At 43.8% G+C, this 17,255-nt stretch overlaps 1 protein-coding gene across 2 annotated transcripts in view; it reads left to right on the top strand.

Moving 5' to 3' along the window:
- Positions 1–17,255, top strand: part of CRTAC1 (cartilage acidic protein 1) — a 1,631,295-nt gene that overhangs the window by 1,507,413 nt on the left and 106,627 nt on the right. For both annotated transcript variants that reach the window (XM_078643566.1, XM_078643565.1), the window contains exon 9: positions 7,857–7,939. In XM_078643566.1, coding sequence (XP_078499692.1) covers positions 7,857–7,939 — 83 coding nt within the window. The remainder of the gene's footprint in view (positions 1–7,856; positions 7,940–17,255) is intronic.

Genomic DNA, 17,255 nt, shown 5'->3' on the forward strand with positions numbered 1-17,255 from the left:
GTATCTGAACCCCTAATCTCGGCTCTTCTTGCGCAGTTACGCAATGCTACTGTCTTTTCTAAACTAGATCTTAAGGTAGCTTACAAACCTGTTCGGATAAGAGAAGGTGATGAATGGAAGACTGGTGATTTTTTTTAAGTGTTTTAATTGGGTATTTTCAACATATCCAACTCAGGCCCCAGTCCTAATACAAAGCAGCATATACCAGCAAGGAAGATTGCCTTTAATACAAAGTGTGGCCGCTATGACTATATAGTCAAGCCATTCAGTCTCTGTGATGCTTCTGCTATATTACAGCATCTGATAAATGAAGTGTTCAGCGATCAATTGGATATCTACATCATTGTCTATCTGGACGCTATATTGATTTTTTTCACAAGACCATAGTGGAACATCAATAATATCACTTCAGAATCATCTTAATACCATACCTGTAAGATGCGCACCTGATGTCCATATTGCATACTTCTTAGGATTTGTGATATTTAAATTTTCGCAATACAATGAAATAGAAAATACAGAGACTATATTGGAATGGCCACAACCTAAAACCATCAAAGAAGTCCTGAGATTTCTTGGTTTCTATAGATAATTCATTCACTGCATTCTAACATTGTATCAGCTATTACATAGTTGACCAAGAATAACACTGCCATTCATGTGGGTCCAGAGCAAGAAAGGCATTTGAGACTTTAAATAAAGTTTTCATTTAATAATCTATTTTGAGACATCCCTGTGTTAAGCTCCTTTTCGTCATGGAAACAGATGCCTCATTCACCGCAATGTGCGATATATTGTCTCAAAAGGACCTGATACCCAGGCTATGCAACCAGTTTCATTCTACTCTCGAGACTTATCTGAACCTGAGTATCACTATACAGTATACTATAGTGAACTGTTGCCTATCCAAGATGCTTTTCTTCATTTTGGACATTATGTTAAAGGGGCAAAGTGTCAAGTGTGTCTACTGACCGATAATAAGAACTTCGGTCTTTATAAATTAATGCAATGTTCCTATCACAGGCATGCTAGGTGGATGCTATTCTTCTCAGGTCTTCATTTTTTGGTAACTTAAAGGCCTGGGAGCAGACATGGCAAGGATAATGCCTTATCCCAACTCTCAGAACCTCAATATTCAGTTGCTCCTTATGTATTTGTCACTCAGCAATATGTATTATCTTAGCTTGAAAAGCAATTAAAAGCTCTAAACAACAAGACTGTACATAATGGCTTGTGCAAGAACGTGTCATTTTTCATAAGGTCGATAATCTTCTCTATAGCCATTAACAACTTTTTGCACCATTAAAACGTTACAACAGAAGATATTACAATAGTGCCGTCATACTCATTTGTGTGGCCCTTTAGGATAATACACAAACATTAGACTTCACTCCACTACAGTTTTGATGGCCAAAGCTTCAACATGCAGTAAAGATTCTTTTTCAATCTTTTTCAACTGCTGTCAAGCTAAATTAAGCCATGCAAAACCCATGGGGTTACTCATGCCATTGCCTACGCCATCCTACTCCTGGTCCAGAATTTACCCATCTCTGCCTCCTGTACAATGTTATTGGTTGTAGTGGGTTATTTCTCAAAGATGGCTCATTGTATACTCAGGCATGTTTACCATCAGCTCCAAAATAAAAAAACAGCCTTCTTAAAACATGGACTTTAAGTCTTAGTCACAGACAGGAGCGATCAATTCGTCTGGTTTTGTGCTTCTCTTTTAAGCACATTAGGGATTGATGGTTGTAAATCCAGTAGATACCATCCCCAAACAGCTGACCAGATAAAAGGAGTAAATCAAGCAAATGAACAGTACTTAGAATGTGTCCTCATACAATCCAAACTGATTGGGTTCAATGGATCATTGCAGAATTTGTTCATAATTAAGGCTCCCAGGTTTTACTGATTTTTACAGATAAATACAGACAGAAAACTATATGTTTCCTGTCTGTATTTATTTTTAAAAGTGGAGAAATACTGAAAATTGTGCTTTCTGTGACAGACTCTCCGTGCTGTCCTTCATGAATTTCAGGCAAAAGCAGAACAGGTAGACAGCTTAGGGGGGGGATTAAAAAACAAGATGAGATTTCCTTAAATACAGGCATATGTTAACATATATTTAATAACGCTAATATGCACCTGTGGGTGTTGTGTTTTGGTATATGTGGCTGATTAATTTGCCAAAACACAACAGGCATCTACGTATGAGTGAAAGTCTTAGGAGCCGATTCAGATGCGCTTATGAAGGCCTCCTAACGGCATTTGCTCCTTCCGAAACGGATCGGGAACGTGTCTTTCCGACCAAATCAGAAAGATTTCTGACTGACCGAGTATGATTCGACTTAGGTGTTAGGAATATCCCAGTCGAACCCGATGGCATTTGGAATGACCGGGCCGTACGAAGCAGAATCGTATGTCTCTAAGGGCCGTGTTTCCGAATGACCAAGTACGATGCTGGATTCGGACAACTTTTCCAAATCGTGCCAGCCGACTCGAATCGGCAGCCAGAATCAGACTTTAGGGGCCTATACCGGGCCCCCCTGCACCCGGAGCCTTCCCATCAGGTCCTTAGTGGGAACCATGGGTCCTCTCTTACCAGCCATGCACAGTGTGGCAGGCACCTGGGGGTGCCCCCCACAGGGTGTCCAATTTTCTCCAGCCGCCCCTTTCTTCAATGGGAGCCCATGCATTCGGTCAGAACATGGGCTCCCTTTGAAGTCAATGGGAGTCCGACCGAATCGTATCTGGAAGCAACTGGATGCATTATTCTTGGTCGGTCGGACTCTCCCGATCCGAGTCGGTCAGGAAGATTTCCAAACCTCATCGGAATCGGGCCCTAAGAGTTAAACAAATGTGGAAATATGTAATTTAACAACTCCATTCATTCTCAAAATACATATGGGTAAATGCCAATTAGATGGCCCCGGAAAAATATGGATAAATACAAACGAAAATGTTAATAAAAAAATACCAGAAAACCGGGAAACCTATTTATTATAATTCACTTTACAGTGCACTTCACTACTCACCTTTCTTCTGTACCTATGGATTATTTAATCCTCAAATGCTGCCCTGTGGTTCCTCAACTTCAGTACCTTCAGTGATTTATCTTGTAATCAAATTACAATCTATCAAAATGTCATCGCACATTTCAATGCTGCAGAAGCTGCAATCAAAATGTATACAGACAGTCCTCATAGTCCTGCTCCTCACTATCAGGTTGTTGACAATGTTTTATTTTGTTACATGTTACTTATGGCTATGAGGGTATCATCTGAAGTTTGCTCCACACTTTGTGGTCATTTTTTCATCTCCCAGATAGTTAATCTAGAGGTTGTCCAACTGAGACTTCCTCCAGGCTGGCGTATCCATACTGTTTTTCATTGAAATTGAATGATGGTTGTTTTTGCTCTTTCCTCTGTTTCCTTTGCTAGTGGACTTCCTGTTTCTTTGTTTGTGCTTTCGCTTCTGCCTTTCTCTATATTTCCTGAAGTGTCCTGGTACATTTTTGAAGTCTTGCAAGTGCCTCCTCAGACCGCGGTGCCCATCTTGGTTTGGAGAGTGAGCTTTTCTTTCGTTTTCTTTTTGCTACGTTCTTTACCAATATATTTGCTATTCTTTACGTGTTCCTTGTTTTACTTTTCCCAACATTTGGAGTCCTCTGTGAGACTTTCTACAGATTCAACCAATCCCCTCTTCCCTTGTTTTGTTCTAGTTTCCCTCATGCTTTGTGTATGAGCACAACATCCAATGCTCTGCTGGCCATTCAGATCTTGGAGAGACTAAGGGTTTTGCAGTGGTTCTAGTCTGTATACACGCCTCAGTAACTTATTGATGTTGACACTCACTGCAGTACAATGAGGCATGAGGTTTTTGTCTATCAATCTGACAATAAGACACAATTTAGAGTAAATCAATAACATAGATCTTATACATTGAAAAAACTAAACTGGGCAGCAAGGCTGGATTTTGATGTGTCACCTTCTTATGCTTTCTGAAACTTGGTCATCCCAATTTGCAACTACTTGAGACAGGCGTTTTGAACTGCAATGGGTAAAGAATTCTGCATATCCCTAACAGTGATCAGAAGAACTGTGACAGGAGTGTGGTAGAATCTTCTGGTATCCCTTTGCAGGCCACAATCTCAGCAAACAGTAGAATCATCAATAGGCCCGTTTGAATCTTCTTTGCTTCAATCAGCATTATAAGGTTTATAGGCCCTAGTCTTCTGTCCAGCTGGGTGATCTCCCAAGAGATTACACTAGCCTGAATCATATTAACCCCTTCCACGCTCATGACGAGCTGGGCTCGTCATGCAGTAGCCTCCTGCTACGCTGATGACGAGCCCAGCTCGTCATGAATAATGGGGTTCATGGAGTTCCAGCACAGGAGAAAAATCCCCATAGCATTCAAGGTGTTAAAAACTACCACTAAAGGTGCTTAGGGCACCCTTTCCCAAACTGTGGGTCGCAAGCATGTTTATGGTGGGTCACGAAAGCCTGTGTCAATGTGTAAATAATATTTCAAATGATTAGCCCTGTTGGCGCTGAACAATGTCCTCAAGTCAAGTTCTAAAAGAAACCCTTGCACTTATTCCCAAGCACGACTTCGATGGAACCTTCCAGAATTTGTTTGTGATTTTAACTTTCACACATCCATTTAAACAGAGACTGTGCTCACTATACTTGACCTTAAACAACCATGCCGATTGTGTATGACTTTCACACATAACTTGAGACATATGGATGCGGCATAATGGCCAGAACAGTCAACTTTGGATATGAGGAACCAGGTTTGAGTCCCGGTGCTGGCTCATCATCCTTTGATTCTGAGTAAATCACTTAATGTCCTGTGCTTATAATATAATTAATCTGACCTAGTGTAATGCTTTATGGTGCTCGAGTAAAGTGTTCCAATGCCCTTTGACTGTATTTGCGCTGTAGTCCAAAATGCATCATTGGGCTTCGTTTTAACACAAAAATGGAGGTGAGGCCTTACCGCATACTCTGCTGTAGAAGGGGTTTCTCAAATTTCCTAAAATCACTGGTATCAACGACAAGATTTTTCAGAAGCCTTGTGATTTTACGGTTGCCACAGACCATCACCCCACTCTGAAAAGTGTTCCAGCCCCACACTCCAGTGTAGTCCACCATTTGCTACCTTTATGGGCAGATCAATATCCTGCTCACAGTCCAATATCAAACCATGTGGTCAAGGTTGTGACATTTACATAAAATTGCTGTTGTTACTTTAAGAACTCTGCCCCACTTCATGTCTATTAAAGCTAGGTGGGTTGTGAAAGTTTGACATTTTAAAAATATATTGTAGTTCTAAAACGTTTGGGAAGCACTGGTCCAGGGACAGCGAAAAGCCTTTCAATAAACTGATTGTTCTCAGCTCTACATTCTTGAAATTGATTAATTTAAATGAGATCCCTGAAGAAATATTTTGTGTCGCTACCACCTTCAAGCTTCTGCAGTTTCCTACTTGCTGTCCATATTTTTTGCCATTGATTATTTGACATGTGTATGCCTGGATGTGCTGAGCTCTTCAGTTTCTGGTCTGTGGATACAATACTGCATTTGCCGCATGGTGTGGGGGTGAGAAGCGGATATTTCACTTGGGTTAATCTAGTGCTTGCTCTGGCATGACAGCCTAGTGTCAAGGGACTGATTACCACTATATTTACCTGATGGCTTGCCATCACATTTGAAAGAGTCTTAAATTTAAAAGTGACAGTTCCTAACTTCTTCAGCTAATCGCAAATAAATTAGGTGAAGTACCACTCTTAAGGATGAAAGTTCTAAGTTATGTTTTCGTACAGCCCCTTATTAAACTACATAGGCTCAGACGGGAAACATCCTTTACAACAAAACTTTTTCCACACAGTACCTTTACAACGCAGGAATTACAACGCAAGTCATTACAACGACTTGCGCTGGAGGGCGCTATAGGATAGGGAATAGTTTAATTTACTATCCAAAACCTTCCCTACTATCCACGGGGACTGGAGTTGGAATAGTAAATTAAACTATTCACTATCCAGCGCCCCCCAACGCAAGTCGTTGTAACGACTTGCGTTGTAAAACCTGCGTTGTAAAGGCATGCGTGGAAAAAGCATGCATTGTAACGACATACATCCACTCAGACCACCTCACTACCACATTGTATTTGGGTACGCAATAGGGCTCAATAAAGGATACGTAATATGTGAAATTCAGTAACGCAGTTTTTTAAAAACGCCTCTAACATGCCAAAGGTAGAATTGAAGTGGACTAGGTTTCTGAAAAAACTGAAAATCCAAAAAGGAAAAAAATTGAATTTGTAAAAGAAACAGACTAGAAAAAAAGGTTGAGGTTAAAGTGGTCAGTGAGATGAAATCAAAATGCACGACTATATGTGTAGACAACTTGAAATCAAATAAACAAACACACACCCAAGCTCTTTCTCTGGCTAGCCGAGATACATTGTAGCTTTAAAGTTAGACAAGTGATATCATTGCAACAAAATAAAACAAAAAAGGCAAAAGGGTACTTGTATAAAACAAACGTGTCCACACAAAGAAAGGATAGACATCATTTTCCAGACGCAAGCGGAAGTCTGTCCAACAAGAGTAGGTGCCAGGTAAGAACAGCTTATGCTGCCATTTCCTGAGGCAACCCAAAACGAACTAACACATGATGACATCTGGAGAAGCAGTCTTTGAACCTCAGCAATCTCCACGCATCAGAAAGAAGCAGTCATTGAACCTCAGCAATCTCCACGCATCAGAAAGTACCGGTCATTGGAACTCGTAGCAATCACCGCACATCAGAAAGAAACAGTCTGCGAACCTCATAGCAATCAAAATACATCCTAAAGAAGCGGTCATTGGATCTCATAGCAATCACCACACAGCAGAAAGAAGCAGCCTTTGAACCTCATAGCAATCATTACACATTAACAAGAAGCTGGCATTGGATCCCATAGCAATCACCACACATCAGAAAGAAGCGGTCATTTGGATGCATAGAAATCACCACACATCAGAAAGAAGCTGCCATTGAACCTCTCAGCAATCACCACACATCAGAAAGAAGCAGCCATTGAACCTCACAGCAATCACTACACATCAGAAAAAAAGCGGTCATTGGATGCATAGAAATCACCACACATCCGAAGGAGCAGTCTTTGAACCTCATTGCAATCACCACACATCAGAAAGAAGCGGTCATTTGGATGCATAGAAATCACCACACATCAGAAAGAAGCTGCCATTGAACCTCTCAGCAATCACCACACATCAGAAAGAAGCAGCCATTGAACCTCACAGCAATCACTACACATCAGAAAAAAAGCGGTCATTGGATGCATAGAAATCACCACACATCCGAAGGAGCAGTCTTTGAACCTCATTGCAATCACCACACATCAGAAAGAAGCAGTCATTGAACCGCAGGAATCACCACACATCAGAAAGAATCGGTCATTGGATCTCATAGCAATCACCACACATCAGAACGAAACAGTCATTGAACCTCATATTAATCTCCACACTTCAGAAAGAAGAGGCCATTGAACCTCACAGCAATCACCACACTTCAGAAAGAAGAGGTCATTGAATCTCATAGCAATGACCACATAGTAGATTTAGAAATAATTTGCCCGAGGGCTCCGGTCACAGTGAAGTGAATGTGTTTGACGCCTTGGTGTTCCTATTCATTCTTCCCGGATTGTGGATTGTTCTGTTTGCCATTTCTGTAATGTGGTCTGCCTTTATTTCTAGCTGTAATTCAATGTTACAAAGTGTCACTTGAACCAAACAATTGGCTCATAATTCAGTTCTCCATAACTTGTTCTCTTTCTCCTAGTATTGGGCGCAGAGAGCACGCGGACCCCCTCATTGAGGAGCTGAACCCAGGAGACGCATCAGAGCCTGAGGGAAGAGGCACAGGTATGAATCTTACACAGTCTTTCATGCTGTGCTGCTTTCTAAATTCATTCATTCACCAGTATAATCACTTGAAGAAGCACACAACAATGGAGCTGTGTTACAGGTGAAAACAGGAGGTGGTCTTGAAAGGGATGTATTGTTTGATATTCTGTTGTGCCTGTATAATACACGTAGCATACATAAGTGTCATTATATACAAAAAATAAACCTTATTGTTTAAAAGGAGTGAAAAGTTATCAAAGCTTTTTAAATTTCTAAACAAACTATCTTAAAAAAACAACTCATTTTGCGATATGGTGGTATATCATCTAGCTCGTTAATCTATTAGACTTCCAATCAATCAACTTGGATTTCTAGAGCACGGTTGATCATCCACAAGGGCATCCAGGCACTAGGTTCTTGCTGAGATCAGTCGAAGAGCTAGCTCTTGAGTCCCTTTCTGGATTACGGTAGGAAGAATGATGTACGGAAGTAAAGGGGAAGGTCGTTCCAGAATTTAGCGGCAACTAGGCTTTCAGGTAGGTTTACTTAACCGCTTCAATGTGGCGCACATTTACCCGCTGTGCGGGCGAATTCCACACATGCGCGAATCGGATGGCACCCAGCCGTCCGACGCACACGCCTACCATGACGTCGGACGTCCGGGGGCCGTCTGACACATGGAAGTGGCTAAATCACTTTATTTAGCATGCTGAACTGACTCTTTGCTTTCTATCTGTTGAATTGTGAGATCTGAAAACCTAAGTAAACAAACCAGTTGCACACTGGCCCCTTGTATGCATATTTTGATCACTTAATTAATTATCCTAACACCCATATGGTTAAAAGCATGAGTGTAGCAAAGTGTTTCTTTCAGTCATGGAGGGCAGATGTAGATTTAATGGAGCATTGTTTCTACCTTAGCTCCACAGAGTCTGCAACATTTCGACATACATTTATCAACCTTTTTTCATCCAGTCCTTGTGTACTTTATCAGGATAAAATGACAAAAGAGAGGACCTTACATTGTTGTCTTGCCCTCATTTTGAATATTTTATATCCTGGAAGATTATCCTAATCTGTGAATATTTCCCAATTACGTATGATTCTAATGTGATTGTTGAATCCATACAACTGTTTAGGTGAAGCTTGTTTTTTCATATCTTTCAAGATTATAGATTTTAGAGACCATTCTTGTGAGGACTGAAGGTGGCAACAGTAATTTATAATGTGCATGTCCAGAGTGTAGCCCATATTTAAAAGACCAAGGTTGAGTCTCAATTGACCCTACAGGACTGGAATCGGGAAGATAAAAAAAAAAATCCTACAGCGTTGTTCATGATTTGTTCCCAGTCTCACTCTCAGCTTATTCCCATATGAAGTAGCACCGGATCGCTACTGGTAGGAATTTGGACGAAAACTCTTTGGGACTGAATTGGCTCTTGGACTATACAGATTGCAGAATAACCTCCTAAATTGGAACTGTACGCGACATTCTTTATGTTTAGCAGCTTTAAGGTGACAATGCTGACCAGCCCTCTAATTTTGCCAAACTTCTGGGTACTGATATTAAAGGGTCTTATCGATTTTGTTGCCCACAATACTCAAGCTATGTTTGCCAGGATTTTTTTCTCAATTCAAAATATTTGATGATGAGATCACATTCAAAAGTGTTGTAAGTAAACTTTCTCAAGCTAGCGCCATCTTAAATTAGCAAAGTGTTCAAGCTGACTTACTCCAGTGAATCTAAATAAAGCTGCAACGCAGGTCTCTGAAATAGGTGTGTCTATGCTAATGAGGAGCCAGTTTCTTGTGTGCCTCGTCTGACTGTGACCCCGACTAAACTCTCACAAGAGCGCCTTCTTTCCACCCTAGCGCACTCTCCGCGCAGGTAGGCACACCTCTATCTGTGAAGCAGAGGGACAAGGTCCAGCCGACAGCTGGGGCCTGCTAACACCTTTTCCCGAACTTGATGTTGTCACGTGAACCATGTGTTCAGCCCTGTGACCCTTCATCAGTGGAATTTGTTCTACTCTCTACATTACGTCTATTGTGATTCCAGTGGAATTGCTTTACAAATATAATCCATCAGAGTATTTTGGAAACACAAGACAACTGTATTTGAAAGTGGCAACTTTGAGAAATCGAATGAATACCGTTGTCAACAATTACCTTAACAATATGATTAGAAAATCTAGATATTTTTGCTAGCTCTTTCTAAAAAGAGAACTGTTTTTCTGATAGAGGCTTCTATTCGTACATTTCTTACCTTTCATCTTTTGATTACTCCCCAGGCATCAGACTGGATCCGGAAACCTTTGCTCTGTACCTCTGCACCCTGGTAGGTGGTGCAATGCAGCTCCACCATGATGTAATTCTGGGAATGACGTGCAGGGCCTATATATGCTTATATATGCACACTCCAGTGTGTTGACATCAGTTCCTTTCCTTTGGCAACCAAATGTGGATCCAGAGCTACTTCTCATCTCTCAGACAGTTTTTGGAGTAAAATTCTTTCAGTTTTCAAGGGAAATATCATCTCCCAAGATGACCAGTTTCGAACCTTGTAAGGACTGTCACAAGCAAACATTTGTGACAGATCCTAGTCCTGTTTAACTGTGGTGGCTGGGGTCGAGCCACAGCTCTAAGACCTGCTGTGACAGCATATTAATGAACCAGAAGACTGTACGGGACCTCAGGGTGCAGCTCTACATCACCAAGTATAGGAAGAGCTGGCTTCATGATTGGTCCAAGTCCAAGATTTGGTCTCTGTCTGGTTCATGGGCTAGGAGCAACAGGAATGAATCTTAGGGTTGATCATTTTTGCACTCAAAATCTTCGTACAAGTCAAAGAAGAAGCACAAAAAATCCAAAAGGGAGTCTGCCCCTTCCCACCACTCTCGAACTCCTGAGAGGGTGCGCGGACTGTCCCATGCCTCTTGATCTGGCTTCTGAAGTTGGTAGATGACAGAACCCATTCCTCAGCTTGTCCAGAGTTTCTGGGTCTGTCTGCAACACCAAGGGAAATCCGAGAGTTCCACAAGGCCTTGCTCTGAGTCTTCGAATCCTTTCCAACACCCTCTGGCGCACCATCGAGCCCTATGGAGCCGTTAAGCCCTTAATCTGGGTTACTGCTGGCAGGTTCGCCTTAGTTGCCAGTTGGAACCTGTGAACCTGCTTCTTGTATCTATACCAACTCCACCACTGGCTCAACAACACAAACAGGTCCTCAGAATGTGAACGCTAATGCCGACTCCATTGACACCAGAGGAAGGGGTGCCCATTGAGCTCTCCAATTCTGAGTCAGCCTCAACCATGCTCAGTTGACATCAAACCGCAATCTGTGATGCTTGACAACCCACATGCACAAGGAAGATCCCACACATTACAGTTCTTGTTTGTCACAGACTCTGACAACAATTATGACACAGGTGAGGAAAGTGACCAAACCAACCCTGACTACAACTGGTATGATGACCTACAAGAAGCCAGTGGGTTCAACACTTCTCCTGACTGTGAGCTTCTCACAACCTGAGGTCTTGCCATTGACGAGAGTGCTACTTTTGTGGTAGTGGTGTGAAGGGCAGCAGATCCCCACCTTAGTGGTCAAAAGCAATGCCTTGACAGATATTTTCCAGCTGGGGAAATCCACTAATGAGCCCCAATTGCCTTTGAACAAGGCCCTCACTGATATTCTCTTAGGGACCTAAGCCAAACTTGTTCTGGCGTCCCAATAAACCACTAAATTACACTATTGCACTGACCTGAACAACCTTGTATTTTTGTGCCAACACCCCTCTCCAGAGAGCTTAATGCTGCAAGCATGGACAAGCTGGACTAATCCAAACATGTTTCCGACTCCTCCTTCGGAGCTGAACCTCACTCACACTCCACTAATATTGAGTCCAAAAGGGTAGAAACCTTTGGGAAAAAGGGTAGGTTCTCCCACCAGATTTATACTCAGGTCTGCTAATGTCAGTTCTTCTGGGCCGCTATTCCCACGCTCTATGGCATTCGCTGCCTCAAGTCCTTCCAAGTGTCCCGCAAGTCCTCTGACCTGTCCTCACCCAGCTTTACAGGACAGTCACTATGTAGCCAAATTCACAATTTGTTGTGGCCTAGACAACATTGATTTCATCAGGTGAGCTATTGGCACCAGTGTTCCCATTCGTCTCCATGCCTGGCTGTGGTCAACAGGATTTTCAGGATAAGAACAAGAACCAAATGCACACCAAATTACAGTATTGAGAGGGATGTCTCAATGGACATTAATAAGTACAAGTAACAATGTTCAGAGCAAAGGGAAAACGATTGTAGTACGATTCCTCTTTTATTGCATGGATGGCCAGCCGACACGTGTTTCGTCGTCAAGCGGTAACAGTGCTTGCACGACTCATCAGGGCTGTAGCGCGAAGGGAATGGACCAGAGGTCGCTAAGCCGGTGATACTTCCGACCCGGCCCCAGCTCGAGACCAGGTGACCCTTGTTTATTGGATGTGGCTCCAGGTTCAAAGGTTCATGCAGTAAAAATGATGCTGTACGTTGTGTAAACAGTGCTCCAGGCGACTACAGTAAATAGATGCCACCAAATGGAATAAAGTATCAGCTTCGAGATACTAGAGTATCTAGATGGGCGGGTCAATGATAATTGACAGGAGTCTTGTGATCGCTCAATACGGCGAAATCGGTTGTTAGGGCGAAAATCGGCGGGATGTGTACTTCCACGCAGCGGTTCCGGATGTCCAGTCATCCCTCATGAAAATCCCCTTTGACCGGACTTGCTTTTTTATGTACAAGGCAGATTGCACTCTGAAGTGGTTCAAAGAGAGCAGGGCCACAGCACACTAACAATCTGCCCCACCTTGCATCACCTTGCATGAACCCTATTGGTCCTTTCATGACTTTGTTAAAGAACACTCCATACAGCAGCAGTTGCCACCTCAGCAAGGTGACCAAGGTGTTTGGCAGTCATGGCAACCACTAACCCTGAATACACTGTTAAAGAGCAAGTGACGTCCCCAGTCCCACCTGCCAAACCCCTCAAGCATGAGCTTAGTGGAGCTACCTGGTGGAATCAGAATCCAATGATTCATGCAGGGCTGGCAGGCCATAACATCAGACAAGTGGGTCCTGTATATTATCCATAAGGGGTATGTCTTAGCCTTCCTGGCCACTCCACTACCCTTTCCCCCATCCCCGAGTGACTGATGGGGGACTATCTGTCAGTTTTATGGCTCGAAGTGCAAGGCCTTCTGGCCAACAGGGCTATTGAGTGAATGCCCGTATCGGAAGTGGGTTATGGTTGCTACTCATGTTACTTCCTGTTGACTAAGACGATGGAGGCCTTTGTTCTATTTTAGACCTGCGTCCTCTCAACGCCTTCTTCTTGAATGACAAATTCAAGATGCTTACTCTGGCCTGGCACTTTTCTACCTTTGACCCTGGATACTGGATGATAGAGTTGGACCTGCAGAACGTCTGTTTCCATTACGCTGATCTGCAAGCCCACAGGTGCTGCCCATGGTTCAGTTGCCTCTGCGCCACTGTAGTCTCACCTATGCACCGTGGATGTTCACAAAAGTGATAGCAGTGGTGGCAGTACATCATTGGAGGTCAAAGGTTCCAGTCTTACCTCAGAGAGTCATTAACCACCTCTAGATTACAGAAAACCTCCTGTCATCCTTGGGGTTCACTATCAATGTGCCAAAATCACACCTGACTCCTGCTCAGCTGCTCCCCTTCGCTGGAGCCATTCTGGACACAGTTCCATTTCTTGCCTTTCACCCAGAAAGGACAGTCCAGAACATTCAAGCTATGATCCTGATCTTCCATCCTCCGTCCTGGGTTGCAGTGAGTTCAACTCTGAAGCTGCTGGGATTGATAGCCTCCAGCATCCTGCTGGTCAAGCATGTCAAGTGGCATATTCAGGCTATTCAGTCGGATTTGAAGTCGAGTCCAGGACCCAGTGCTATGAGGCACTACTGGAAATGGCTGGTCCATCCATGAATATTCCTTGTGGTGAACCACCTGGCAGGATCCTACTAGATCACGAGTGGCATTTACACCCAGAGGTGGCACAAGTTTTCTTCCAAGAATGGAGAGAACCCTGGCTCAATCTATTCGCTACTATAGTAGATGCCCAATGTCAGCGTTTATGCGTGTTGGAGTTTCCATGGTGTCTCTCGCTAAGAGACGCGTTCTGCCTAGAATGGAACTCCAGACTCATACATGCCTTCCCTCTGATACCTATACTGCACAGAGTTCTGAACAAAATCAGGACCAACTAGGCCCAAGTCATCTTAGTGTCCCTAGATTGGGCAGGCAGAGTATGGTATCCTGAGCTACTGGGCTTGAGCATCTGTACTCTGGTCAGGCTGCCCCTCTGGGATGACCAGCTGTTGTAGCATCAGGGCAGTGTTCGCAGACTCCACCTTCATGCTTGGAGATTGAGCAGCCATAGCAGATCACCTTTGAACTTCCTTCGGATGTATGGATGTCATCTTGGCAGTCTGGCATTCCTAAACAAAAACTGTATACGCCTGTCATTGGGACTAATTTGTGATAAGGTGCAGCACTCGCCAAACTGATTTCCTCCAGGCCAAGTTATCTAAAATTCTGTTGTCTGGTTTGTCTCTGAAGTGTGGAAAAGTAAATTTTGCCATGTTCTGTGTCCCTACGTGTCATCCCTCATATGTTATGTGTGCATGACCAATATGCATATGTTATTCCCCATGTCCGATTAATGACGCAATTATAGTTGTGTCCACCTCTAGTATGCCAGTTTCCAGTTCTCGTGAATACTACGAATATCAGGCCTATGTAAAGCTACGTTGCCACGTTCCCCAGTGTGCACGTTATTCCATTATAAAGTCCCCGTTTCTAGGCCTCAAAAGGGCCTGGACATCAGATTCAGCTCCTGTCTCCTGAGCCTCGCTAAGGAGCGATACAGCCCCCACCTGTATCCTCGACCTTTCACTTACTTCCTGCCTCGCAGTGCCCGGTGCAGCCTGGCTCTGCCTCTGAGTCTGCCAAGAGTATGTTATGATTCCAGCTATCAGTTTAGTCCTCCTTTTCTGCATTCCTAAGCTACTGAACTGCATCAATAGTTTCCGTCATTGTCTAGCCTTCTCGTCTCCACGTTAGAGAAATACTGTATTTAATGGTCATTTAATATTCTTCATCACGCACTACATGTAGAATAATGCATGGTCCAGTCTTAGAGTCAAGTTAGCTTTTCCCCTCATGACTTCTAGTTTATATCAACATGTTCCCTAAACATCAGATACTAGATAGGGTTTAGGTACATGTCGCTCCGACCCTCCAGACTTTAGTCTCTGCTCCTAGCACAGAGTTCATAGCCCCCAGCTTCTCCTCGTAACACGTCATTGCCAGTTTGCGCGCACCACCAGGTTAGAGGTCCCGGCTCCTTAGGTAGCCCCCTCCAATGTTTCCGCCCCATTCATGACATATTCTGTTACGTCTGCACCACATGTCTATGTATACGCCCAGTTACACCTACTTTTACTGTTATCTTTCGCGACTGCTACGCGTCACACCTTCTGCTCCACCCACTGCTACGCCTACTGCAATGTAATGCTATGTGTTCGCGCTATGTATATATGCCCGTGTATTGTTATTAAAAGTTAGCGCGCTCATCCCAGACCCAGCCCCGGCAGCTGCCGGGCCACTCTAGCCCTGCCATTCTGTTCCTATGCAGGTTGTCCTGTTCCTGTCCTTATGCTGTAATAAACCTGCAGAAACTCCTACTACCTCGAATCTTGACTCTTATTTATTGAGCTATCTGTTATGATATATGCCTAGTCAAAAATAGGGTATTATTTATTTATTTACCACATAATGGCGCCCGAACAGGGACTTGCCCTTTCCCCACGCGTCGGTGAAGCCACGCCGACCCCCTGACCCTCTGCAGTCGTGACGGAACCATACTGGCCAAGTGCAGATATTTCTGCTTCAAGTATCCCTCAGGCCCACGGAGGAGACGGAGGAGGCGGTCCAGCATCCAAACGAGACGGTGGAGGAACGCGGCGAGTCCCGACCAGAGCCCAAGCCGAGAGTCCAAGGTCCGAGGTATCCGGAGGCCCACCCGTAACTGAAGTCCGAAGTCCGAAGTTCGTCGTCATCAGTACAGTCCAGTCCGAGGCCTTCCGTTCCGTGCTGCCCGGTGAGTACCATTGCTGGGGTAGTATCTAGACAGGACCAATCTAAATTGACTCCTGGTCCGTGGGTTGGTGGTACCCAGACTCACAAACGAAGTGTTCACCTAGGTGGATACGGGTCTTGATGCGTCCCTTTATGGGACCGGTATGTTCCGTACTGTTACAGCAGTGCATCCAGTAACTCTAGTCTGTTCCGTTCGAGAAAATTCTTGTATTTCTGTTCTCAGTATTCCAGGTAATATTCTGTTCGAACTGTTATGTTATGATATTGTTTAATGTATTTTCAATGTCGTGGTATGCCTGAATTGTTTTCCCAATTGTTATTGTTCTTTGTGTATTGTATTGTGTTCCGATTCAAGTTTACAATGCCGCTCTTTTCCAAGTTACGTCAGTTACAAACTAGAAAGGGTTTATTAGAAGAAGCAGTTCCTGTTCCGCCGAGGGACAGTCCAGGTCATTTTATGTATCAGAAACATGGCATAAGTGCCATATTGTATCTAGATTTATGGGTAGAGTATACCAAACAGTTAGAAGAAAAGTATAGATGGCCTGTATCGGGTACATGGGATGCCGAATGTATCATGCGAGTAGAAGAAGCATTATGGAAAAAGAAAGCCAGACAGTCACAGAAAGATGCCATCGAGTTATGGCGTAAAGAAGCGCATAGAAGAACCGAAAAGGAAGTCAGAAAGTCAGAGTTAAGTAGAGAATCCCAAGAACGAGCCCAAGAAAGAGAATTAATCGAGATAGGTGAACAAGTCAAAGCCGAACAGTCAGACAGACAGAGGCATGCCCTTATTAAGGGTATGTATCCTCTTCTTGCCGAGGGCTTGCCAAAAGCGACCCCAGAGGCATCCAGTAATTTCCCGCCACCATTAGTTCCGACCAAGCTACGTCACAAACAGACCACAGCTGATATTTTTATTTCGTCCTATTTGGACGACACAGTCCCAGAATATGCAAATCCTGTTCGCGCTCCGCCAGTCCCTGTAAATCAGGCACTTCCCGCTCTTCCAGACACCGGAGTACCTGCTACGGTACCCCCGGTCCAGCCAGCATTTCAACTTCCCGCTCCGCCACGAAGAATGTCCGTCGATGATTCTAGTTTAGGGGCCGCAGGAGGAGGTCCTCCTCAAACCCCGCCGCCACACAAGCGTTTA

The sequence above is a fragment of the Lissotriton helveticus genome, chromosome 5_1 (genome assembly GCF_964261635.1).
Source record: "Lissotriton helveticus chromosome 5_1, aLisHel1.1, whole genome shotgun sequence".
Taxonomy (NCBI): domain Eukaryota; kingdom Metazoa; phylum Chordata; class Amphibia; order Caudata; family Salamandridae; genus Lissotriton; species Lissotriton helveticus.